The sequence below is a fragment of the Sinocyclocheilus anshuiensis genome, unplaced genomic scaffold, assembly GCF_001515605.1.
Source record: "Sinocyclocheilus anshuiensis isolate Anshui unplaced genomic scaffold, SAMN03320099.WGS_v1.1 scaffold207, whole genome shotgun sequence".
Classification (NCBI taxonomy): Eukaryota; Metazoa; Chordata; class Actinopteri; order Cypriniformes; family Cyprinidae; genus Sinocyclocheilus; species Sinocyclocheilus anshuiensis.
The window spans coordinates 3,357,216-3,382,794 of NW_015551045.1; the positions used below are offsets into that span (position 1 = coordinate 3,357,216).

The 25,579-nt window shown below is 38.4% G+C and overlaps 1 protein-coding gene across 1 annotated transcript in view; it reads right to left on the bottom strand.

The window, feature by feature from the left end:
* The window catches only part of LOC107661712 (gamma-aminobutyric acid receptor subunit alpha-3-like), a 151,893-nt gene that overhangs the window by 94,935 nt on the left and 31,379 nt on the right, over nt 1–25,579 (bottom strand). The window contains exons 3-4 of the mRNA XM_016451454.1: nt 7,065–7,186; nt 4,298–4,365 (exon numbers count right to left, since the gene is read on the bottom strand). Of these exons, the coding sequence (XP_016306940.1) occupies nt 4,298–4,365; nt 7,065–7,186 (190 nt within the window). The remainder of the gene's footprint in view (nt 1–4,297; nt 4,366–7,064; nt 7,187–25,579) is intronic.

A 25,579-nucleotide genomic window follows, 5' to 3' on the forward strand; every position in this document is an offset into this window, starting at 1 on the left:
ATAGTTTGATGCTAGCTTGTTCTAGCCTATACCTGTACTAGTATCTCATGCATAGCTTCAGAGATTATTCTACAGCGCTTTTGATCTGATATATGGAGTCTATCCAGCTTAATCTTGCAAAGAATTAAGAAGAATTCCTTTAAGGCTCACAACGAAGTAAGTCACTGACAATCCCTTCATGAAGGACAAAAGATGAACTCTAAAAAGGCTGAGACGATTCCAAAAATGCAGGCTCAGGGTAAAAATACAAAAAAGCCCAAATGTGATATTGGTAATAAAGCCAATGTCAAAAGAACTACATATTGTGCATTAGAATATGCTGATGACGCTGATGCAGTGCATTTTTTAAATATCACAGGGAAGTGTTTCCGCGGAGGTCTTCAAGTAATGAGAAAGTTACAACTAAAATAACTATACCTGACATTGTACAATGTGGAAAGACCAAAAATACAGGCCCACTTTTTAGGTTGAGTTAGTGTGGGAATATAAAAAGATGGCAAGCTGAATAGTAGACTATAGGAACCACCTGTACTTTGACCTCAGGTGCAGACAGCATGGGCTCATTCCTCTCAGCTTACTCCTGAGGCCTGTGATGAAAGATCACAAGACTAACAACTGGACATGTGTCCTTTAATATAGCACATGGATATACTAGTGTCTACAACTTAGACACTATAATGCAGGGGCAAGAACACCAATAGCTGCTAGAACACTCTACCAAGAGGATAATGATCTGGCAAACTCTTTGAGAGGGCACTCTTCCAGTGAAAGTAATGACCTGCTTGTTTGGAACTGACACTTTTGTAACTTTTGTAACTTTTTTCCGGGTTGACTGATGAAAGCTTGTACGCTCTAACTCCCAGAGAATGAACAGAATCAGTTCGATCAGACCAGAGCTTGCCTTTTCGGACAGTTCTTGCCAGTTTTGAGTGCAATATGGATTAGATGGTTAATGAATGGTCGATATTGCGCGAAGTAAGTCATTAGTAACATAACTCTAACAGCTTTCAATGCACTGTGTCTCTCCTTGAGACTAGTCTTCCTCAAGGTATAACGTTACATTGCCAGGCCACCGCAAAGACCAGTGACCGTGACCGTGACCGCAGTCATAGCCTAGAGCAGCCAAAAGCTTTGACTTTATACATTGTTTCAGTTTTTTTTTCTTGAGGCATTTTACCACTGTTATCTTCTGCTTACCTGACTGATCATTCTCCCCACAGAATCTTGTCGCAAAGCCTGTATATTCTATCAGTTTCTGTGAATCTTTCATTTTAGACTTATGTTGTTAGACTCAGCACTGATGTTCCCATATGCAAACCCAATGACTTGGAATCATGGGGGGTTGATGAGACGTCACATAGAGACAGCAGATCACTTATTATGGATGGTTATTTTCAGCACAATGAAAATAACTCTTGTGATGGCATAACAACACAGTCTGAGATGAATGTTTATTCATTCTCTGTACGCATGAAGGAATTTCACATTTCCACCAAACATGGTATATGTTACCAATCGTCACATAAACTGTACCCTCAATATAACACAACTATTTATGATATATCATTAACAAACACTTCTCCAAATTTTCAAACGTCTAACCTCACAGACTATTGGGTTTTCCCCATCGATATGTGCTATACTGACCTTTCTGAAGACGAGAGGACTAACTAGCTGTCTCTGCTTCCAAAAAGACGACACTTCTGCAGATGCCTATGAGGATGCCCAAGATTATGGGGAGATAGAGGTTCATTAAGGGCACTTATTCTGTCAAGGGAGTCGATGTGGTGGCCAGTGTTGGCAGCAGTTCCGTAGTAGAAGATGATGGTGTCAAGTCAAGTCATCTTTATTTCAAAGCAGTAATGCAAACTTCATGAGACAAATTCAAATTCTGCTGTAAAGCAGTTCTAACAAGCCAATAATGTCATTATTCAGCTCAATTCAGTTTAAGTTTTATTCAATAGCAGTGTCAGTGTTCATCAGTTATGAAACAACTTCAGTTTCAGCTATAAAGCAGCTCTACAGAAGACAACAGTGCCATTATTCAGCTCAATTCAGTTTAAGTTTTATTCGCACTCGATAGTGTCAATGACCTCAAATCAATAAAAATGACTGAATATTAAGTGTTTTTAAATTAACCCAGGCTCATTGAAAATACCAGTGAGTGGAGCTAAAACATGCATTCAGTGTGTGACTGTGGCACATTTTTACTACGTTGCTTCAAGTACGTATTGCAGTGGTTTAGAATTCAAATGTCCAGGGAGAGTCGCTAAAAGGTTAATGCTCTATCGTGTCAGAAAATAACATAACCCTACACCAAACCCAACCCTAAACCTACCCAATAATGTTAATGAATGCAAAAGTGATTAAAAAATGCATTCACTGATGCAACCTTGCTATATTAACTTATACGTGGGTTTGAGTTGTTTTGTCTAACAGTAGTTTAACCGGATTCATATCGGAATGCTTCACCTCACAAGTGCAACACGGTATCGCGTGAGCTACCGAGCGTTAGAAAACCCATACACATATGAAGCTGTATATGTGATGATAATACTCAAAAATATCAGTTTTCAAATCTCTCAGCAATTGTTTTGAAGTCATGACATAATATTTGGGATTGTGCAAAAATGAGGTTCCCTTTCATGGGAACTTCGAACTGCGTCCTCTAGGGGTCGCTATGGGGAACGCCTCGTCGTGACCAATCAAAACTCTGGCCCTGTAAATCATAATTTGTGTGAAAAGACATACAAGTTGTTGGAGTTTGACTGTCTCTAGTATTCATTCCAATTGGAAACAGCAGGGATTTATATGTATAAGTACACTTTTTGAGTTTTGCAGAAACATAGCCTGGATAGCTTTAAACACCAACTACACAAACCAAAGGTGACAGTGGTAAGGAACCCATATTCCATCAGGTGACAGGAGCTGGTGTGTGTCAATGCTAGACTTTTGATCCCATTAGCTGGAGCACAAAAGTCCTGGACTTCGTTATCCTCCAGGTAGCAGGCGAGACGGTCACAGTGCATCACCTTCCGAAAGCATTTCTTCAGCGGTGCTTGTTACGCCACATCTCCTGTCATAGCATGACGATGCAGGGGCCAAACAATTCCTGTCTGGGTTTAACGACCAAATTCACTGTCCATCCTGAAACTGACTGCTTTGGCTGTGCCTCTGTCTTCTAATTCGGTCTTGATACCATTGCAGAGTAGGTTGAAGATAAGTCATGAGAACATACTAGGGCTCTCATGCAGAATGTGATATTCTCACTTCAAGGCATAGATCAAAGATAATGAGTCTTTCCTTATCGCAACAGCAGCCAATTATAGCAAGCTTGCGATTTGTAGAGTCTTCGGTGTACTTCAAAGCCACATTTTGGGTTGGTGACACTTACAGAACGTACTGTATGTAGGCCTACTGTAGGGCAATGTGACATTTATATTTTTGTATTCACAAACATCAAAAAAGAGCTGTAGTTGTGGACCATAGAAACTTTTATATACAACTTAGATTCTGTGATAAACTTTCCCACAGTCCTCTGTGTATCAGATATTGTGTAATTTCCTACTAATTGGACTTTCATAATAGCAGTTCTACTTTTTGAAGTGGAGCAATTCATAAGACATATTTGGAAATGCAGTATTTTTGCATAAACTTTATAGGTTGGTTATGTTAAAATTAACCTTGATGATTATTGCTGTGTAATTTGAGTATCGTTTCATGCTCTGTATAATTTGACAGATTGTGATGTTTTCTTGTCGCTATTAGAAAATTATGCTTCAGACAAAATACAAAGTGCTGCCGCATGGCTGTGGTGATTCATCTTGCATACCAGAGCCAATTGTGTGTATGATTAAGACGCATGCATTTCTCCATGCAGTCTCGCAACCAATTATCTTCTCTCTTAAATGAGCCCATAAAGGAACACGGCTTCACACATTCACTGGGACAAAGGGAAATAAAGGCTGGTACTATGTCTTCCCCTAAATGTTCCCCTATGGCACATTTGACAAACAAATCTTTCTAAATTCAACAGCAATGAAAACATCTCAGTTTTCTCATGCGGTAATCTGCCACCAATCACATGTAACCATACCTGGTTGAAGCATAATACATTATGTAAAAAAAGCAATAAATCTGAGGAACAGACAAATATTGACATAAGCAAATATGAAAATTTTAATATATATAGTATATACACAGAAAGAATGAAAGAAAAAAAACAAAAACAAAAACAAAATCCTCACGTGAACCTAATCTGTATAAAATCTTTAAGCAATAGTAAGAACACACATACCATATCTGTGTCTGATACTGGCCCAAAGCTTGTCACATAGATGTTTGTCCTCACCTCAGTCACACTTTCTGATTGGACAAAAAGACAAAGAAAGAGTATGTGTAAGAGCAGAAATAACTGCAATGTAAAACAAATATTAAATTAATTTTAAAGCTATAAATCTGTAAAGGCAACAATGAGATATATGTCTAATGTCACCTGACCAAACTGAAAAACAGGTCTCATCGCATCCGCTTGTCAGAGAAAGTGTTAACAGCAGTATGAACTGATGCCAATATCTATGGAGTTTTAGTGTAGGCAACCTATGACTTTTAACAACCTAGCTAGGTGTTTTTATTGTTGACATTTTATTCATTTTAATAAATATCAGAATGTCCGCTACAATTGCAGCAACTAACCTTACTGAGCAAATTCAAAAAGCATCTATTTGTTAGTAGATGTATATTGTCCTTTATGGTGGCGTATTTGGTTGTTTTATTTAGAGAATTCACTGCAACAGAGATTGTCTGAATGAAAAATTGAGCACATATTGCCACCCTGATGTTGTCTATGACTGTGTTCACCAGTGACTAGAAGGAAGGATAATACTTTATGTAATGAACTTTAAAGTTGTTAATGGGGATTTAGAGTCAAATAATTCCACTTGGCTCACTACTGCTCCTGGTTTCAGCAAGCATTAAAAAAGATCACACAATTACTGATTTTAAGAGTGCTGACAGCAGATTTGCAGATTTTTAGAGTGAGTTAGAAGAAAGATTATGCCTCCCAACTTAGGGTCCAGCAAAGTCTTGAGACTATACTGTAAATGCCATTAAAGGGGTCATGAACTGCCTCTGTTTTTTAAATTTTTTATGAAGCAATAGTGACCACAAAATAAAAACAGTTACTCACACTTGTGTGTTGTGACATTTCTGTCGGATCCAAAATATCCGGCACAGCATTGTCTTTTAGTTTCAATATGTCTGAAAATAATGCGTCGAATTGTGCCTTTTTTGTAAACGAATCCACGGTAAAATTAAGTCAACAAAGGACCAAGTTCTTACTGACGTGGCCTGGATCTTCATAAAATAAATAAAGTATATTGTTTGGTTTCAGCATAGGTAAATACTAAGTTAGGCAAACAAAGGTCTATTACATGTGCAAATCGGTGCGCGGGGCTAAACAGGCAGTGATGTAGAAGCAGGCGTTCATCTTCTTCTGCAGAGGCAGGCTCGTTTTGGCAGATTTTTATACTAATGAGGAACTTTTGAGTTCTGAAACTTACAGAAAGTTTTTTAGCACAATGACCTATTATAAATCAAAAGATCAAGGGAATTTTGATTTCTTAGTCCATGACCCCTTTAATCTTTCCATAAGAAAACTTGCCTGAAACGCTTTGTTTGTACTCCTGCCAATATTTCTGTGGCTACGTCACCATGTTACACATTTGCACAATTCCCACCTACTGGCTGCTTTTGCCCAACTTCAGAAAACATTCGGGGAAATGATTTTGTTATGTCGATGAGATACAGATTTTTTCACTGTGAGAGAAAAAAAACATTCTATGGAGTTCCAATCCAGCACCACTTTTTACAGCTGCTCACGATGCCTTGAGGGCTGAAAATTAATGGTAACTGGCATTACATTTCTGACAAACTCTGAGCAGTTGACCAATTACTACAGACTCGGACTAATGACCAATCAGAGCAGACTGAGCTTTTTATTAAGCCTTATACTTTAAAAAGACAGGACTTAAAACATAGTGTTTCAGGCAGAGGGTGACAATAGGTGCCATAGCAATGTATATTATGATAAAAATCATGTTTTTTGAACTTTAAATCATCTAAGCAGACCCCAAAAATAAAATTGTGAACTTTTAAATGCCTATAATATGTGCACTTAAAAAATGTCCTGTGTGTGGCACACTCTAGGCCTTTAACCATCTGAAGTAAGTCATCAAGTTCCAGTTAGCAACTTTGAAGTGATGAGTACTGTAATGCACATCAGCAACTATGTAAAGCAGGGTGGAAATGGAAAGATTTGATGGAGCTTGAGAGGGGTGACTGGATTGTGGAGACAGCAGGACTCAGGCAGTAGAGGCGATGGAAGCCGTCCAGCTCCACAGTATCAGCCCCGCAGCTCTCAGTGTGCCAATGTGACTTAGCCCATTTATCAAAAGCATACATCTTGATTTTTGACTGCCCACAGCTGGGCTCACAATTTAGGATCTGTACTTTTAGAGGTCACTAGGGATTCACTCTGTGGAGGAGAAAACATATACGCAGAGGGAGATGGTCTAATGGACATCTGTGGGACATTTCTATAAATGTCATTGGGATGTAGACTATAGTGCATCGATGCTCAGCATTTAATGAATCCAGAATGACCAGGGGATCCGATCAGCTTCTTCATTATGATTAAATGAGCAATCTGTGGGTGCGCCATCACAGCAGCGGTCAAGACCTTTCTTTATTTTCATCAGCCATCTTCAACTCATGAGGCTCCTGGGGCTCCTTAAGCTTGGGATTTGTAAGCGATCTCAGGAGAGCGCTGTTCTGTGACAGATTTTGCTATTGATAAACATTACAGTGCCAAGAGAAGACGAGTCATTTCACTGTTCCAAAACACAATCTGTCATGGATCTCAGAGGTGTGAGACTTGTGCTAAGAAGTGTAAATATGAAAGACAGACTGATGAAAAACACGCTCCATCTGCAAGCCAACGGTAAGGCCAGCATGTGGACACTGGAGACACTGAGGAAGGAAATGTGTATAGGCATTTATCATACCTCCTAGTCCGGGACGCAATCTGTTGTCGTAACCATCCAGCAAGCGGTCCAAGATCCGGGTAAAGATGGTGATGTTGTCTTTGCTGTCATCGGGAATGGGTTCTCTGTGACCTGTTACAACCCTGTGGAGAAGAAAAAAGAGATTCAGTTCTCGTAAAGATAGTAAGGATGCTTTGAAAAGAAGCAAATAGGCCACAAGAAAAAAAAAACAGATAGAAAGAAGGCCACTAAGCAATAAGAGTCTGAAGTCATAAATAGAAGAATGGATAGAGAAGAAGAGAGATTGATCTGGTCAACATCTTTGATCTTTCCTTCTTTGAACATGTGTTGCGACTGAAGGGTAGGAGATGCAGTCATTATGAAGTCAAGTCAAGTCAAGTCTGCTTTATTGTCAATTCTTCCACATGTACAGCACATACACACAGAGAATTGAAATTGCGTTACTCTCAGACCCTTGGTGCATACAGATAACACTAGCAGTAGAACATAAATACAGATATACAGATTAAGTATAAAATACAACTATACAACGCAGCGTGTGAACGCGCCGCCATCTTGGAATTTTAATCATCATGAATGGGTCCAGGACAGGTCCTACAAAGGAAATATCAGCTTGACTTCATCTAACGATCAAAAAACTAAAGCCTGACCACAATTCAAATGGATCCTAGCTCTTTCTACCATAGACCCAAATTCCTGATTTTCCTTGACTCAACTGACACAATCCCCAAACCTTAAAATTCAGCTTCTTCTAGGAGGTGACTGATTGGTTGGTTGGTTGATTGACTGATTGATTGATTGAAAAAGAGTTCCACATTTAATACTTATTTCATATGCAAATATGTAAACCAATCATAGTAGTGGATGTTTAAATTGAAGTCTTAAAGGTGACAGGCCCCTTTAAACAAAGTTGAAATGAGAGGGCTAAAATCAGGGCAGAAGATGGCCTTTTATTTCTCAATTATAATTTTTTTATAATAATTTTTACATTTGATTATTTAGTTTCTGTAGTATTTCTTACTTGAATACCACTGCTGTGAATAGACCTGTCTGAACAACATGCATACCAAGTCAGTAGGAAAATTAGTTAAAGTGACAAAAAAATAAATAAAAATGAAAAACAGACAGAATGACAGAGCAGAGGAGTGATAGAACTAATGGAACTCCAAGTGGATTAGTGAAACCTGTCACACAATTGAATATGGCTTTGCAGAAATCCCAGCTCTGGGATTTGGCTGCATTATATCCCAAAAGTTGCAAATGCATTCTTGAATATTCAGCCAACCCCTGGTTCTTTAATTACCTGGAATATGCAGAATAATTATGTCTTGCTGGGGCTGTGATTCCCCGATGAACAATGCAGTGGCACGATGGAGGGCGTGATAGTCAGAAAGCTGATGAGATAATGAGTGCTGTCCTCAATCAAGGGCTGTGCTGGAAGCGACCTTGCTCCAATTACATGCTGACCTTTAAAGGCCAAAAATTTCTCATTACAAAATATAACTGTTGAATGAAAAAAAAAAATCATTCAATTTACAATGAAACAGTGAAAAAAAAAATGTTTTATAAAAGTTTAGTTTCACTATTATTTTTAATGTCTCTTTATGAAGTTTGACATGGTGAATATAAAAAAATCAATAAACAGTCGTCCAAAACTTCAGAAGTGTTTGTTGGATGATTTTTGTCTTTTATGACTAGTCCCACAATGTTCTGGAATGTTCCACAAAGCACTAGAATATTCCAGAATGTTACAGAAACTTCTAGAATGTTCCTATCCTTGCAGAAGCAAAATATATTTTAAAAACATGCAAAATTAGTACAAAAAAGTTATCTGTACTAAACCAATGTTTCATGATTCATTCTAGAAATTCTAAAATTGACCTGACCTAAATATTTACCAAATATTGATGCTACGGGAAAATAAATAATACAATAATAATTAGTACCACGGAATTACAGAAGAATCATAAAACTTTAAGTGATTTTTAATTTTTTTACATTGTGTCATAAATAATCATACTATCTTGACATAATTATGATCAAATTAACATATTTATATATTAAATACTGTACATGTTGTGCATTAATTTTACTCACTACTAATGCATATAATGTCACTATAAATGCAAACTAAACAAATAAATATAATAAAATAAAATGAATGAATGAGCATGTTTTATTCATTATTATCTTATTCATATTTTATTTCATACACCTATTAGTTCACATTTTTACATGCAGTAGTCAGCAAATATGCTGTACTTGCTTTTATCTTGCAGCACTGGTAAAAAATAAATAGTCTCATAATTCATGTGCTTAAATCCAGTATACTGGACATTGAATATTACTTAGTTTCCTCCAACAGAAAAGCAGAATTAACAGTTTGCTATTTAATATGTAACAATTAGCATCAACAAAATGTTGTTTACTTGTAAAGTTGCCCATGCATCTCTGGACTGAGGAGCTTAAAGAGGTTGGAATGAATGATTCTCCTCTTTGCACTTTTGAAAACGGTCACAAGAGCCCATTACAGAGATCATCACACTGAAACATGAGCAAAATCCCTTTTAGTGTTGCAGCATATAACAGAAGCTACAAAAAACAAGCCTTTCTGTAGTGCCAGAGTGTGTTTAGGAGAGTGTTTGTGAGCTGTATTTTTCCATCAGAGTACTCTGGCATATTTTGTACTGAATCATCTCAAGAGGCCATCGACTTTATTGTGGAGCTGAAAATGCAGCAGCACGGAGAGGTAAACATGGCGGAACGGCTGCTTTCAGCCAACAGCAAAGGCAGACCAGCCTCCGTCCAATGTTAATTCATTTTCTTTGGGTTCACACCTCCTTGCAAGAAAACCCTGTCTCACCTGAGTGTGGAGGGGCTTAGCCGAAAGCATTGCAACGACTGACTGATAAGGGGCCCTTTGTATTTCTCCCAGAGCTCAACGGCATACCATGTGACTGATCTGTGTGTGTGTCAGCCGGCCGGTGAGGGATCAACCAGACCTTTCAGTGACGTGACATTTTGGAAGCTGATGATCTTCCCATTGTGTTGCGGTGAAGGAGTTCTGATAATTTATTCATTTCAAGAAAGCCACCCAGATGACAAATTGCAGTTTTTTTAAGTGACACTCAAGAGCACCGTTTGTATGCGGAAACTGCATCCTGCCTTCATTGCTGCTCTTTTAAATATCGGCTCATTGATATTAATCAGCTGTAGATCATGCAGCCTCTTTCCGTTTACAGAAACATGGCTGCTCTATTCAGCAGCTCACAGTGTAAGTGAAAGAACAATGGAAACTGTCTATGGCCGTACTTTCTGTTGTCTGTGTTGAGGAGATAAAATGAGCTAATGCCTGATTAACTGGGGAGACGGACTGAACATTGTGGCTCTTCATGGTGTGCCTGCACATTGCAATTTTTTGTATTACTGAATTGAAGCTAATGAATGGCTCTTACTTGCCAGAGACGCTCATCCTGTGAAGATGGCCATTCAGTGAACTCAAACCAGAGGTTTATTAGTAGGATTCATGAGGCTACGATACAAGTCCTCCTTTGTGTTTGTTTGCCAGCCTCTCCAGCAGGTTTACATAACCCTGTGAAGGCGAATCTTTAAAGGTAATTTACAGCCCATTAAAACAAGCAGAGGAGGATGAGAATGAGTGCACGGTAGGGCGAAAGTGAAGTATGGAGCGATTGCCAAACGAAAAAATACAGCTGAAGCTTTAAACAAAGTTGAAATGAGAGGGCTAAAATCAGGGCAGAAGATGGCCTTTTATTTCTCAATTATAATTTTTTTATAATAATTTTTACATTTGATTATTTAGTTTCTGTAGTATTTCTTACTTGAATACCACTGCTGTGAATAGACCTGTCTGAACAACATGCATACCAAGTCAGTAGGAAAATTAGTTAAAGTGACAAAAAAATAAATAAAAATGAAAAACAGACAGAATGACAGAGCAGAGGAGTGATAGAACTAATGGAACTCCAAGTGGATTAGTGAAACCTGTCACACAATTGAATATGGCTTTGCAGAAATCCCAGCTCTGGGATTTGGCTGCATTATATCCCAAAAGTTGCAAATGCATTCTTGAATATTCAGCCAACCCCTGGTTCTTTAATTACCTGGAATATGCAGAATAATTATGTCTTGCTGGGGCTGTGATTCCCCGATGAACAATGCAGTGGCACGATGGAGGGCGTGATAGTCAGAAAGCTGATGAGATAATGAGTGCTGTCCTCAATCAAGGGCTGTGCTGGAAGCGACCTTGCTCCAATTACATGCTGACCTTTAAAGGCCAAAAATTTCTCATTACAAAATATAACTGTTGAATGAAAAAAAAAAATCATTCAATTTACAATGAAACAGTGAAAAAAAAAATGTTTTATAAAAGTTTAGTTTCACTATTATTTTTAATGTCTCTTTATGAAGTTTGACATGGTGAATATAAAAAAATCAATAAACAGTCGTCCAAAACTTCAGAAGTGTTTGTTGGATGATTTTTGTCTTTTATGACTAGTCCCACAATGTTCTGGAATGTTCCACAAAGCACTAGAATATTCCAGAATGTTACAGAAACTTCTAGAATGTTCCTATCCTTGCAGAAGCAAAATATATTTTAAAAACATGCAAAATTAGTACAAAAAAGTTATCTGTACTAAACCAATGTTTCATGATTCATTCTAGAAATTCTAAAATTGACCTGACCTAAATATTTACCAAATATTGATGCTACGGGAAAATAAATAATACAATAATAATTAGTACCACGGAATTACAGAAGAATCATAAAACTTTAAGTGATTTTTAATTTTTTTACATTGTGTCATAAATAATCATACTATCTTGACATAATTATGATCAAATTAACATATTTATATATTAAATACTGTACATGTTGTGCATTAATTTTACTCACTACTAATGCATATAATGTCACTATAAATGCAAACTAAACAAATAAATATAATAAAATAAAATGAATGAATGAGCATGTTTTATTCATTATTATCTTATTCATATTTTATTTCATACACCTATTAGTTCACATTTTTACATGCAGTAGTCAGCAAATATGCTGTACTTGCTTTTATCTTGCAGCACTGGTAAAAAATAAATAGTCTCATAATTCATGTGCTTAAATCCAGTATACTGGACATTGAATATTACTTAGTTTCCTCCAACAGAAAAGCAGAATTAACAGTTTGCTATTTAATATGTAACAATTAGCATCAACAAAATGTTGTTTACTTGTAAAGTTGCCCATGCATCTCTGGACTGAGGAGCTTAAAGAGGTTGGAATGAATGATTCTCCTCTTTGCACTTTTGAAAACGGTCACAAGAGCCCATTACAGAGATCATCACACTGAAACATGAGCAAAATCCCTTTTAGTGTTGCAGCATATAACAGAAGCTACAAAAAACAAGCCTTTCTGTAGTGCCAGAGTGTGTTTAGGAGAGTGTTTGTGAGCTGTATTTTTCCATCAGAGTACTCTGGCATATTTTGTACTGAATCATCTCAAGAGGCCATCGACTTTATTGTGGAGCTGAAAATGCAGCAGCACGGAGAGGTAAACATGGCGGAACGGCTGCTTTCAGCCAACAGCAAAGGCAGACCAGCCTCCGTCCAATGTTAATTCATTTTCTTTGGGTTCACACCTCCTTGCAAGAAAACCCTGTCTCACCTGAGTGTGGAGGGGCTTAGCCGAAAGCATTGCAACGACTGACTGATAAGGGGCCCTTTGTATTTCTCCCAGAGCTCAACGGCATACCATGTGACTGATCTGTGTGTGTGTCAGCCGGCCGGTGAGGGATCAACCAGACCTTTCAGTGACGTGACATTTTGGAAGCTGATGATCTTCCCATTGTGTTGCGGTGAAGGAGTTCTGATAATTTATTCATTTCAAGAAAGCCACCCAGATGACAAATTGCAGTTTTTTTAAGTGACACTCAAGAGCACCGTTTGTATGCGGAAACTGCATCCTGCCTTCATTGCTGCTCTTTTAAATATCGGCTCATTGATATTAATCAGCTGTAGATCATGCAGCCTCTTTCCGTTTACAGAAACATGGCTGCTCTATTCAGCAGCTCACAGTGTAAGTGAAAGAACAATGGAAACTGTCTATGGCCGTACTTTCTGTTGTCTGTGTTGAGGAGATAAAATGAGCTAATGCCTGATTAACTGGGGAGACGGACTGAACATTGTGGCTCTTCATGGTGTGCCTGCACATTGCAATTTTTTGTATTACTGAATTGAAGCTAATGAATGGCTCTTACTTGCCAGAGACGCTCATCCTGTGAAGATGGCCATTCAGTGAACTCAAACCAGAGGTTTATTAGTAGGATTCATGAGGCTACGATACAAGTCCTCCTTTGTGTTTGTTTGCCAGCCTCTCCAGCAGGTTTACATAACCCTGTGAAGGCGAATCTTTAAAGGTAATTTACAGCCCATTAAAACAAGCAGAGGAGGATGAGAATGAGTGCACGGTAGGGCGAAAGTGAAGTATGGAGCGATTGCCAAACGAAAAAAATACAGCTGAAGAAAGATGATACAAGCTACCGAGTTTCATTGCCCACGCATCTCTACAATACAGTCCTAAAGGAAAACCTTGGAGAAGTTTCTCTTCAAAAGCATTCTAGGGCTCTAGCCTTCATTGTCAACCTCAAACAAGTACTTTCAACGCGGAAGTAAGCAGTTTTCTGTGAATGTGTGAGAATTCCAATTCATTAGACGCTATAGGAAAATAACGAGAAGAATAACAATGCGCAGTAAACGGTAAAACGTTTTCATAATTAAGATAATACATTGAAATAATATAATAAGACACCAATTTGCAATATCAAGCAGCAAAATTAGCTGTTTTGTACAGCTAAAATAAGCTGGAAGCGGATGACACCGGAAGCCAAACCTAAAAAATTGACAATTAATGGCCGCTCTTACTGGAAAAATACGGTGGATAAGTTTCCACTGGTGCTGTGACCTAGTGGTTAGTGAGACATGGAGCTCAAGTAGTCAATCAAGTCTGGCTCCTATAATTTTCTTGTCTTCTCTCAACTCTTAATATCAATTATAAAATAATACAAAAATACGTTTATGCAAATTTATTTGTCTGTCTGTCTTTATTTAATGACTTTTTACATTTTTGAGAAAATTTGAATGGATCCGAATGCTTTTCACCATGTTGATATATGGTTGCCAGGATGTTCTGAATGGTTCCAAGGGCTCTCCTAAGTGGTTTCTAGGATATTCTGGGTGGAGCTATGCGGTTGCTTACTGGTGCACAGAAACGGAGCCCTTCAGGTCTCTAAGGGCCTGTTTACACCTGGTCACTACATGTGTTTTCTCCGAAACGCTCAAACCACTTAAGGAGGTCCAGACGAAACTGGACAAGTGTAACTGCATCTGGTTGTTGAAACCACATATATCAATTTTACTCCTCCCAAAATGTGAAAAAAAAAAAATGTGTGAGAGCGTCTTATAGGCTATATGACATGTTATAATCAGATATGACACCGGTAATGCAACACGCATTGCCGTGGATGAGTAGCTGAGTATCTCTTCAGCAAGCCGACGTGCAACTGCCGCAAATGAAACTGAGAGTAAGACGCAGATGCTCAACACACAATCATTCATTAAAAGTAGGACTAACTTATCTTTTCAGTACTGATGCAGCTCTCTCTTCTATTGCAGTCTTTGATCTTGAAATTAGCTGATGATGAATAAAATGCAGCACATATGTGACCCCGGACCACAAAACCAGTCTTAAGTCGCTGTGGTATATTTGTAGCAATAGCCAAAAATACATTGTGTGGGTCAAAATTATAGATTTTTCTTTTATGCCAAAAATCATTAGGGCATTAAGTAAAGATCATGTTCCATGAAGATATTTTGTAAATTTCCTGCTGTAAATATATCAAAACTTAATTTTTGATTAGTAATATGCTTTGCTAAGAACTTCATTTGGACAACTTTAAAAGTGATTTAGATTTTAAATATTTAGATTTTTTTGCACCCTCAGATTCCAGATTTTCAAATAGTTGTATCTCGGCCAAATACTGTCCTATCCTAACAAACCATACATCAATGGAAATCTTATTTATTCAGCGTTCAGACTATGTATAAATCTGAATAAAAAAAAATTGACCCTTATGACTGGTTTTGTGGTCCATGGTGACATATCTGTTGCTTTTGTTGATGTGAACTCTGTTAAATTTGCATGTAGCACAGGAATTAAAGATCGGATCTGTATCTATTTTCCAGAGACATTTATTTGGCCAAGTATATATGGAACCATTTTAACAAATCAGATAGCTATCCGATCAGAGAAATTGCATGAAGTGACGAGGTGTAAACAGGCCCTAGGACATTCTTCTTCAAGACTGTGCTTCTCAACCGGGGGCCTCTAAATAGATACATTTTGGGTACACAAATGCTGCCAAAAAAGCAAACAAACCCAATTAATAGATGTGCCAAATGTTGCTTGATTTGAGGTGACACGGTCAGTCAGATTGGACAGGAAACATGCATCATCTGTGTGCAGCCAAACGCAAGACATACGTGTCCCCATCTGGTGTTATGTGAGGTGTGTGAGCTGATTGGAATTTCTCTCTCAGATGTCGGGCTGGAGTGCTGGAGGATCATGGGCCCTGGCGGCAGCTGCTTCATCCCTCTTCATTACCACCACATCATCCCTGCAAATAAAAAATGGACTTTTCCTCGTAACACCCTTCCTCCACCCCCAACCCAAACCTCTCCTATCACGTTCTGTGTATTGGTATCCTTGAAGCTCTCTCTCTCGCTCTCAATCTCTTTTTTTAAATCTCATCCCTTATTCCTCTCTCTTCACCCTCTCCCTCTTTCTTATAAAGTAAGTGGGAAAGAAAAATATCCAGGAGGTCCAGATAATAGCAAATGTGATTCATTTCACTGAGCTGCCAGTATACTGTATGTATACATACACGTAATATTTCAATAGATTGGAGTGCGGCAAATAGGCAGTGTTGAAATGAACTCCTGAATATTGTATAATGTGTTTGCACACACGGTTCAGATAATGGAGGGGGTTTTATAATGCAAGAAATTTTGTTGGAATACAATCACCTTCGGGAGCAGAACAGATATTAATAGTATTGTTTACACCATTTTCAATTAGTTTTTCATTACACAACAAATAGCATGACAAGGCAAGATTTGCTGGAGAAAATTCAAGGGTGTGTTTTGGACACTACGAAAGCTGGTAGATTAAAACAATTATGCCAAATCCATTTTATTAAAGGAAATATGAACATGGCATTCAATTAATAACATTTACTAAATATAAAAGTAAAATGCAGGTTCAAGCACAAGAACTCTGTCAGCCCATTTATAGATTATTGGCTTGATGACCCATAAATAAAGAGATTTGGTAGCACTATTCAAAATCAGTCTACTGACTGCACTGGCAATAATTAATAACCTAAACAGGTTATTTTCAATTTTGAATGTTGAGTAAATATAAAGTAAAAATTAATATATAGGGGTCATAGAATGCAGTTTCAAATTTTAATATTATGTTTCTCAAGGTTAGTTTATAAAGTCCACAAAGTGTTTTGCACCCAAAAAAGTCCTAATATTTGTAAAAATTCTCATTTTTACATCCTCACACTGTCACTCAATTTCAAGGGGTGTTACCTCTTGTCAAAATGGAAGTAAACACCCACTGTGATTTGCTAACTTCATTGCACCATATCACACGCCCTCCTTTATGTTGAATGTTGTGTTTTGATATGCGAAATGGCAAGCGCCCTGATAAAGCCGTATAAGGCTGAGCCCGTGTCAGATCTCAGTATTTAGACCCCAGATGGGGAAGATGAGTAATTACAATGAACATTTTAACAACAGCAGTCTATTCCTCACACAAAGCTATCCTACAGTATGGCTTCAGACACTTTATACACTTCACACAGCACACAAGCTATATGGACCACATTAATGTGAGTGTATTACTTTTACTTCCCAATCAATGGCTTGAGCTAAATATTGCAGGACTTTGGACCAGATTTGCCCATCCCTGATATAAAGCGATTCCCATTTTGGCAAAATGCTATTAGCATGTACTCACCCACCTAGTGACCTTCATTTTTTCATAGAGCATCTTCATATTCGTGACTTCTAAACTTTCAGTAAAGAGCAACTGACGAAAACCTTTTGAAAACCTTTAAGAAAATACCACACTGGCCGGATAGCTCCCATTTAAAGGTGTGTTTACACCGACAGCAATTTAATCCCTGGAGTTTGCCGTAAACAGTGGTATTGTGGATTATAGGCATAGTAAGCGTTCCTAATGCTGACTACCGTGATGCTACTGGTGTATAACTAGTCATAGCTATTGAACATTTGATCAATGGTACGAAATGGAATGTACTGATGGAAAAAAAGAGATGTCATACCATTTTGAAAACAAATTTGTTGTCTTGCTGCAATAAATAAATATATACATAAATAAATGGCATCATGGAGAAGAAACCATCTGTATATGAATGTATTCTGTGTCTCCATTACCATTGGTAGATCAGTGCTTCGTGTCACTCTTCATTTGCTGAAAGCGTTTTTTTCTTTTTTCTTACAAATCGCTGTCAGAGTGAATACCCCTATGGGTGGTACTTTGTTCATCCATTGGCACAGGCTGTTTAGAAATGTATTAAGTAATTCTTGTTAAAGCTCTTGTTCAGTACATTTTTCATTTTACTTTCCTACATTCTGTCAGCGATAGTTAACTCAGTGCACAGCATCTACAAACACAAAATTGTTTAATGAAACAATGGCAAGCACTTATGGAAGCCAAATGCGTTCATGGCCCTATTTAGTCTCCTCTAAATTTAGTCCTCTCTGGTTTTAGGATAATCTCTGAAGTAGTTTAGAAGAAGTTGTTCTGAAATGACACTTAATGCTTTTTTTTAAGGTTATTATTTTTTCAAAATCGTTCATTAAAAACTTGTATTCCGTAGGCCACCAATGAATTATAAATCCACCAAATACATAAACTCAGAAAGAGCATATTTATGCTTGTAGTCTAAATGATTATTTAATACTTTGTGTCTCCCAGCCTCCTCCTATTTTAGCTGTATTCTTTTACAGTTTGTAGCTTTCATTAGATAGCCCAAGATATTCTGAGCGCGCATTGATTTTCCATCCAGCCGCAGACAGGTCATGAATGCAGTGTAATATTTTATTGGAGTCTCAAATTCTATTCCATTTCCTGTTATCTTGGTCTTGAGGTTTGTCATATATCGCTTGTTTACTCAGTTCCTAGGTTCATGTTACATATGTTCTAGTGGCAATTAATGTGAGTGACTGTAGACCAAGCAAAATGATATCATGAGAGGTTTATACTAGTTTGACAAATGATGGCATTTTAGATTATTACATAAAAGCTTTTTATTAGCGCCACAGTTCCATCATCTGGATAACAAAATAATCAAAATGGCAAGGACAAAAGTGATTGATTGATTGAAATGTAAAGTAGATGTAACCTAGGCTATTGGTTAATGAAATTCTGATACCATCAATGATCTCTTTATAGCAGTATAGCAGACTATATTTATATTTAGACAGCAAAATATATTTAAATTCTGTTTTATTATTAAATCTCCATACTTTTCATTGTGGGGGCAAAAAAAAAAATGCAATTCAATACAATGATAGATGAGTGATGCACGTTTCTCAAAAGCCGAATGTATCATATTACTCAAATTTATCAAATAAATAAATAATGAATGAATGAATGAATGAATGATGTTTGGATAATCAAGTAACTGTGTATGTTGTGTCAGCGTACATCATGAAACACAGACTTGTGTACCATGACCTGAAGGTGAATGTTTTTGGAATTATTCTAAAATGTCTTTTTACTTGCTTAAAAGTGCACGCTATCAATTAATTTTAGCTTTACAGAAAATGAATGTTTCTACATTAAAAGAGTGATTAAGAGTGATTAGATGACAGAAGGTGTGTAGCAGATTGTACAGGTTTTGATCATGTTGATAATTTAGAAGCCTTAGAAATCTGCTATTTTCTTGCTATTTTTCTTGCTATTTTTATACTAAGGCACACTCCAAAATTCACTATTTGAAGTTCTCTCCTCAGTCCACTAAGACCATTTGTGGATTTCATGCAAAAATAAACAAAACAAAAAATCCTCCTCAAAATATACATGAAAGTTTATGTCAGTGATCAAACGAAATCCAGACGCAACAAAAATGGAAATGCGCTCAAAACAGCACTGCTGTATTAAACCTGTGATTTTCCCTCAGAGCAATTAAGAAGCAAATCATCGGGGAGGATTAAAACATCCACGTCTGACATCCAAATCTTGACAGGCCTTCCCGAGCTCCGCTGCACATTTATAAAGTCCTGCAGAGCACCCTGGAGAAACTGCACCACAAATCGAGGACATTTTAATAATGTCCCTAAAAAACAAAGCTTGCTACTCAAAATGTATTAAAGAGTACTTGAAAGGTCTTTAAATATACTCTAAGCTAGTGACAGAGTAGGATTTATGTTGAAACATGCATCCCTTTCTGTCCTTTCTCCTCTTGTGTGAACCCAAACATGTGACGTATAATATCCTTCCTCAAAATAAAAGCTCATGTTGTGGCTGAAATGAGACGCCGTTTGCTCCATGCAGTCGGATGGTGACATTGATTTCCTCCGTTTGGCCTGCAGCCCTTCAGAAATACCCTCTGCTGGGCCAACGGGGAGTGTAATCAGATTCCCGCGAAGCCAGCTGAGACCATCAGCCACTTAACGTTTCTGATGTTGACAATGCTATTACTCAGTTTATCAACAAGTGCAGAAATGCAACAGTGAGATAGGGAAGAATATACTAGTTAATTAGCACGAGTATCGCAACATTGGAAATGTACTGAATACGCTACTTGTAATAGACAAAGACAAAGCGAGTCTGCAGTGAGATGAAGCAAAATATCTTTACATAGCGTAATGTTCACTGTAGCGATGCAACTGATAAATTACCCTGCTGGAGGTGGCGAACGTTGAAACTCTTGGTAAGTGATGCACGCTGAGAATTACTAAATGGACTGCTGCCCCTCAACTAGCCTTTCCCCGCAACCCTGCAACACATTAACCTTGACACAGTCACGCCAACCATTGACAGCATGTTATTTGTCGGCTCGGTCACATCTCTGAGTGCCACCCTATCCTTTGAAAGCCTGTGAATAATGCATGCGCAATGAGCCGGAGGGAGAGCGGCCAGAAGTTTCGAAGTGATCCATATGGAAGGAGCGCAGGAGTTGCGCTCTCCCTTTCTTTGTCGGGTATTGATTTCATGTCACTTCGGACAGTTGCGTTGATACTGATTCCAAACAAAACAGACAACAAAAGAGGTTTGAGCTATCCGCAATCGTTAACTCGAGATTGTACCACACAGGGGTGGGGTGTGTGTTTGTGTGTGCGTGACGGAAAAGAGGTTTGCAGCGCTTTGTCGGGGAGGCAAAACACAGGCAGCTCATTCACATGTAAAAGATGGATTGTTGCGAATATTAGTTTAATCAAGCCCTGCCTATCGGTGCACATGCGTGCAGCGAGGGATGGCTGTGATGCGTGGAGCGACATTAGCTAATATGAGAGATTTGTCTGTGACAACTTTATCCATTAGCAAAGTCTCCGGCCTGTGCTGTCGCAAAGCTGATTTAGAGTCGTGTGATAGTATTGTTGGGTATCAGCGAGCCTGCAGGACTCGTGGAGCGACAGCTGTGCTGATTCAGAGAGATACTCATGAGGTATAAGCACTCTGCTGCTCTGAAGTCTAAAGGGGTTATGCCTAAACTTGGTCATGGCTCTTGCGTGCTCGCTGCATTTTCGAGAAGGCACGCAAAATATCCTCGGATACGCGTCATCCTCGTGGATTGCTTCTCGCTGCAGCATGGGGGGAAGAAGAGCAGCTACTTGAAGCTGGAATAATGTGACGAGGTGCAACGTCAAAGAGCTACGCTCTTGTCATTCGTGTGATTGAGGTCGCCTTGTTAGTATGCGCTGAGGGTTTGAGCTAGTTTGATCTGCCATCCAGAATAGACTAATATAAGGACCTGGCAGTCAGTGTCAGTAGTCATTTAGACTTGTTTAACAACATATTTGTAGCTCAGTGAATCTCTTAAAGTTTTAAAGGCAAGTATCTTTGAAGCTTGGGGGAGCAAGGACACAAGATGAAGAGCCCTGTGTTATTATTATGTTGTCTCCAACAGTGCCTCTGGTATGGCAGAGTGAGTTTGATGATGGAGACATTGGGTTGCTGGAAGAGAGCTTGCACCATTCTTGATGCTTATTAATATGTGGAATTGCATGATCCAATTTTCAGAAACTCGCCTAAATAACGTTAAGCACATTTAATCTGGGCTGAGACATGTTGGGGGGGGGGGGTATTTTGTACATGCCTGGGAAGGCTGAAATTAAATTTACTTGGGAAGAGGCTAAGCAACAAAGGGCTATGGATCACAATAAAAGCTTATCAAAACCAAAGAACCCTCTATGACTGTAAGGGAAATGGGTCAGCTGAATAAACAGCACTATTTAAGTCTCTCTCTCACTCAGAAAATGTATTCAACAAACAACAAAGTAGATAGCACCATGAAGCATGCTGTAACAAGGCCCTGGTTTGTCCATTTAATAGTATTGTTTACTCTGTTTGTTTTTTTTTAATCTATATCAATTATTTACAACCAAATAATGAGTCTGTTTCTGGGACAGACCTACAAGCAGACACAAAATTCTTGATGAAACAACTTGAAGTGTCCTAGAGAACTGTACTGCATAGATTTTATTGCTCAGAGGGTGCTCAGAGCAATATTGAAAAATGCTTATAGCACTATTCCTCATAGGTGCTGCAAGATCAACAATGATAGAATAGCTTGGTATAATTTGGTCTTTATTTTGAAATTAATTTGGTATTTATATTGAAATTAGAGATGCATCATTGTGTCAGCCACCACTAGGGTTACCAATTTCAGAAAAGGAAAATGAGAGACAATTGTGATTCTTTATAGGAAAATAAGGGACAGAATAAGGGACGCTCAAAATATTTGTAATGTATAGTGTGTCATTTCCGTGTTTGCAGTTAAGTATATGTATAAAAGGTGTATAAAAGGTTCTCAGAAATAATCACATTTGTTTTGCTTAACCTATTTATGTACAATTATTCTAAAAAGAATTAAATGTATACAAAAAAAAAAAGTCAAATGTCACGTTACACACAAACCATTGGCCTGAGTAAATTGTACCACTATAGAATTGTGACTGCAAGTGGTGTAGTAATTACATACATAAATATGGCATACGATTTTAAATAATGACAACTTTTTTTTTTTAACAATGGCACTTAAAATTTTGAACTAAAATGTTATTGCAACCATGGTTGCAATAACATTTTAATTCAAAAATAAAACAATGACTGTCCCAAAAAGAGAATGTATTATTCGTATGTTCTATGTGGTCATATGGCCTATGAATATGGGACAAACTGCGTTCCATATGGCTTTCATACGGAACGCTTCTTTGATGCCTCAAATACAGGACAATTCCATATTATACTGAGCGGTTGGCAACCCTAGTCACCACATTTACTGTGCTGTATATGGTCTACAGTCAGCTTCTGCTTGTATTATTTTATAATTACCTACCTAAATAAATTAAATCTTTAAAATGTGTGTGAAATGCTTTTTCAAGCATAATAATGCTTTCAGTTCACCTGAATGTAATTTTGTTCCCTAGCTGCACCTCATGCCATTGATAATGAAACAAACAGACTGTGAGAAACAACAAAGCTTCCTTTTGTAAAGAAGATGTTATAAAAGGCAACTAAACATCTGGGATAGTTTTGAGTTTGCATTGTTTTCTTTCTGTTCATTCAAAAGCAAATGTAGATGTGATCAAACAATAAATAGTCGAAGTAGCAAAGTATTGGTATCAGTCATTTTTAAGTTTATGGCTAAATCTGCATCATCCCTCTGCATCCCTTAACATATATTTGACTTTGAGGACTGTTTGAGATCTTATTTGGAAGATACCATTACAAGGATTTTATTAGGAGAAAACAATCTGATAAGAATATTTATTAGATAATTAGTTGTCATGCATTGCTGTTTCCTGAGCTGCAGGATTTTTACATCAAAAACTGTCGTAATTTATAAATAAAAGGTCATTTTACAGCTTTATTTTTAGATGTACTACAATATAAAGCGGACTGTTTAGTTACTGGCTTTAATTACCAATGCATAAACAGCAATACATGTTTTTACAACTAACACCTGCTGTTTCACACAGCAAACATCAGTGGTGTTTGAACATCACTTAAATTAAGTAAGTAAAGAAATAAAATACAAAAATAAATAAATAATACTTGACAGAATTTCTAAAGTGAGCATAGTGGTGTTAAATGCTGATTCCATTAGCATCGTCTCCAAATGGAGCAGTAAAACTTGTCTGGCTTTTCAACATCTGAAATCATCTTCTGAAAAAAGGTGGTGTTATTTTTAATGGTGGTGGGGGGTGATAGATGTTCCAGGAGACTGGTGCTGTGATGTCAAACTGAATCAAATTCAGTACATTATCTATCTGCTGACATAACGGAAAATGAATTTCTGCTTCCAAAGCAAGGACCTCACATTCAGTGACCCCTACTGAATATCGTGTGTGTGGGGGGCGCACTAAAATTAATGGCTGCTATCCTTCCTCTTTCATCTCAGATGTTTCTTTCTTCCCTCTCTTATTATCTCTCTCTATCTCTCTTGTGCATGTGTTTCTCTTTTGCTTATGTTACTGCCAGATGGAATTGGTAGATTCCAATCAATGTTCTTCTTTGACTAATTACTCTGACAAAGATGGTGAGGATCCAGATGAATAGATGCCTGCTGAGCATGCCTGGCAACACACACGCAGACGCTGTATCAAGAAACATGCCAAAAATATCTTCCTAAGCAGTTAGAAATCTACAGTATAATGATTCTCTATTAAACACTTACCAAGATATGATCTGGTATGATGGCTTTGAATTTAGGCCACAATTAAGGCCTAATATGCTCACTGCAGTATTATTTTTGTTATTTGTTTGAGGGGGAAAAATAAATTCCAAATGGCGGAACAATGTTATACTGTTTGCATATATTCCGACACCACCCTCATGGCTGCGTACCCACATGCTAATAACAAGAATATGCTAATAATATTTGAATATGTGCCATGTGCTATCCTCTTAATAAGATAACAAAACCACAACAAACAATGACAGCTGTGACAAAACAGCAGTTAAGAAAGCATCTGAACACAGTAATGTGGATATGTTTGCACCGGATTACAAAATTATAATTACAATTTAAATTGCAACTATAAAGTAGTTCCCCTTCAGGAACTCGAGCTGCGTCAAAACGCTTTGGGAATGCCTTCAGCGTGACCACGCTCTGAATCACATGTGTAATCAGTCCAATGGATGGGCGAGACGTCACGGGCGGGGTGACGTAACGACCAGGAAGCTTAAAAGCACGTGCGGTGGAACCGGAGTCAGCTTTTCTGTCATTCAGCAAGTGCTCTGTGTGTGTGTCTTCCTTTCTGCCTTGCACTCTCACCCCACACTTTCTCCAGGGCATCCACATACTCAACTACATCGACGATTGGTTCATATTAGCTCATTCAGAGCAGATAGAGGTTCGGCATCGAGATGTCGTTATCGCTCACATGAAAGAGTTGGGATTAAGACTAAACGCCAAGGAAAGTGTGCTTTCTCCATTACAGAGGACCACTTATCTGGGCGTGGTGTGGGATTCGACCACGATGCAGGCATGTTTGTCTCCTGCTCGGATCGAGTCGATCCTCACGGCAGTCAAGAGAGTGAGAGAAGGCCAGTCACTCACTGTCAAGCAGTTTCAGAGACTGCTGGGTCTGATGGCAGCTGCGTCCAACGTGATACCTTTTGGCCTGCTGTACATGAGACTCCTACAGTGGTGGCTCAAGGTCAAGGGGTTCTCTCCGATGGGAAACCCGCTTCGCATTCTCAAGGTCAAACGGTGCTGCCTTCGTGCCTTAGACGTGGAGGAAACCTTGGTTCTTTTCTCAGGGCCCGATGCTGGGAGTTCGTTATCGCCGCGTAACGCTAGCGACGGACGCGTCCCTCACTGGTTGGGGAGCAGTCATGAGTGGCCACCCTGCCCGCGGTCTGTGGAGTGGTCGCCATCTGACTTGGCATATCAATTGTCTGGAGATGCTGGCCGTATTTCAAGCATTGAAACACTTTCTCCCAGACCTGAGAGGTAACCATCTGTTGGTGCGCACCGACAACACAGCGGTGGTCACATACATAAACCACCAGGGAGGTCTGCGCTCGCGCCGTTTATACAAATTGGCACACCAGATCCTTGTGTGGTCCCAGGAGAGGCTCCTCTCGCTGAGAGCGATGCACATTCCTGGGCACCTCAATGTGGTAGCAGACATCCTGTCGAGGCAGGGGCCGAGGCCCGGGGAATGGATGCTT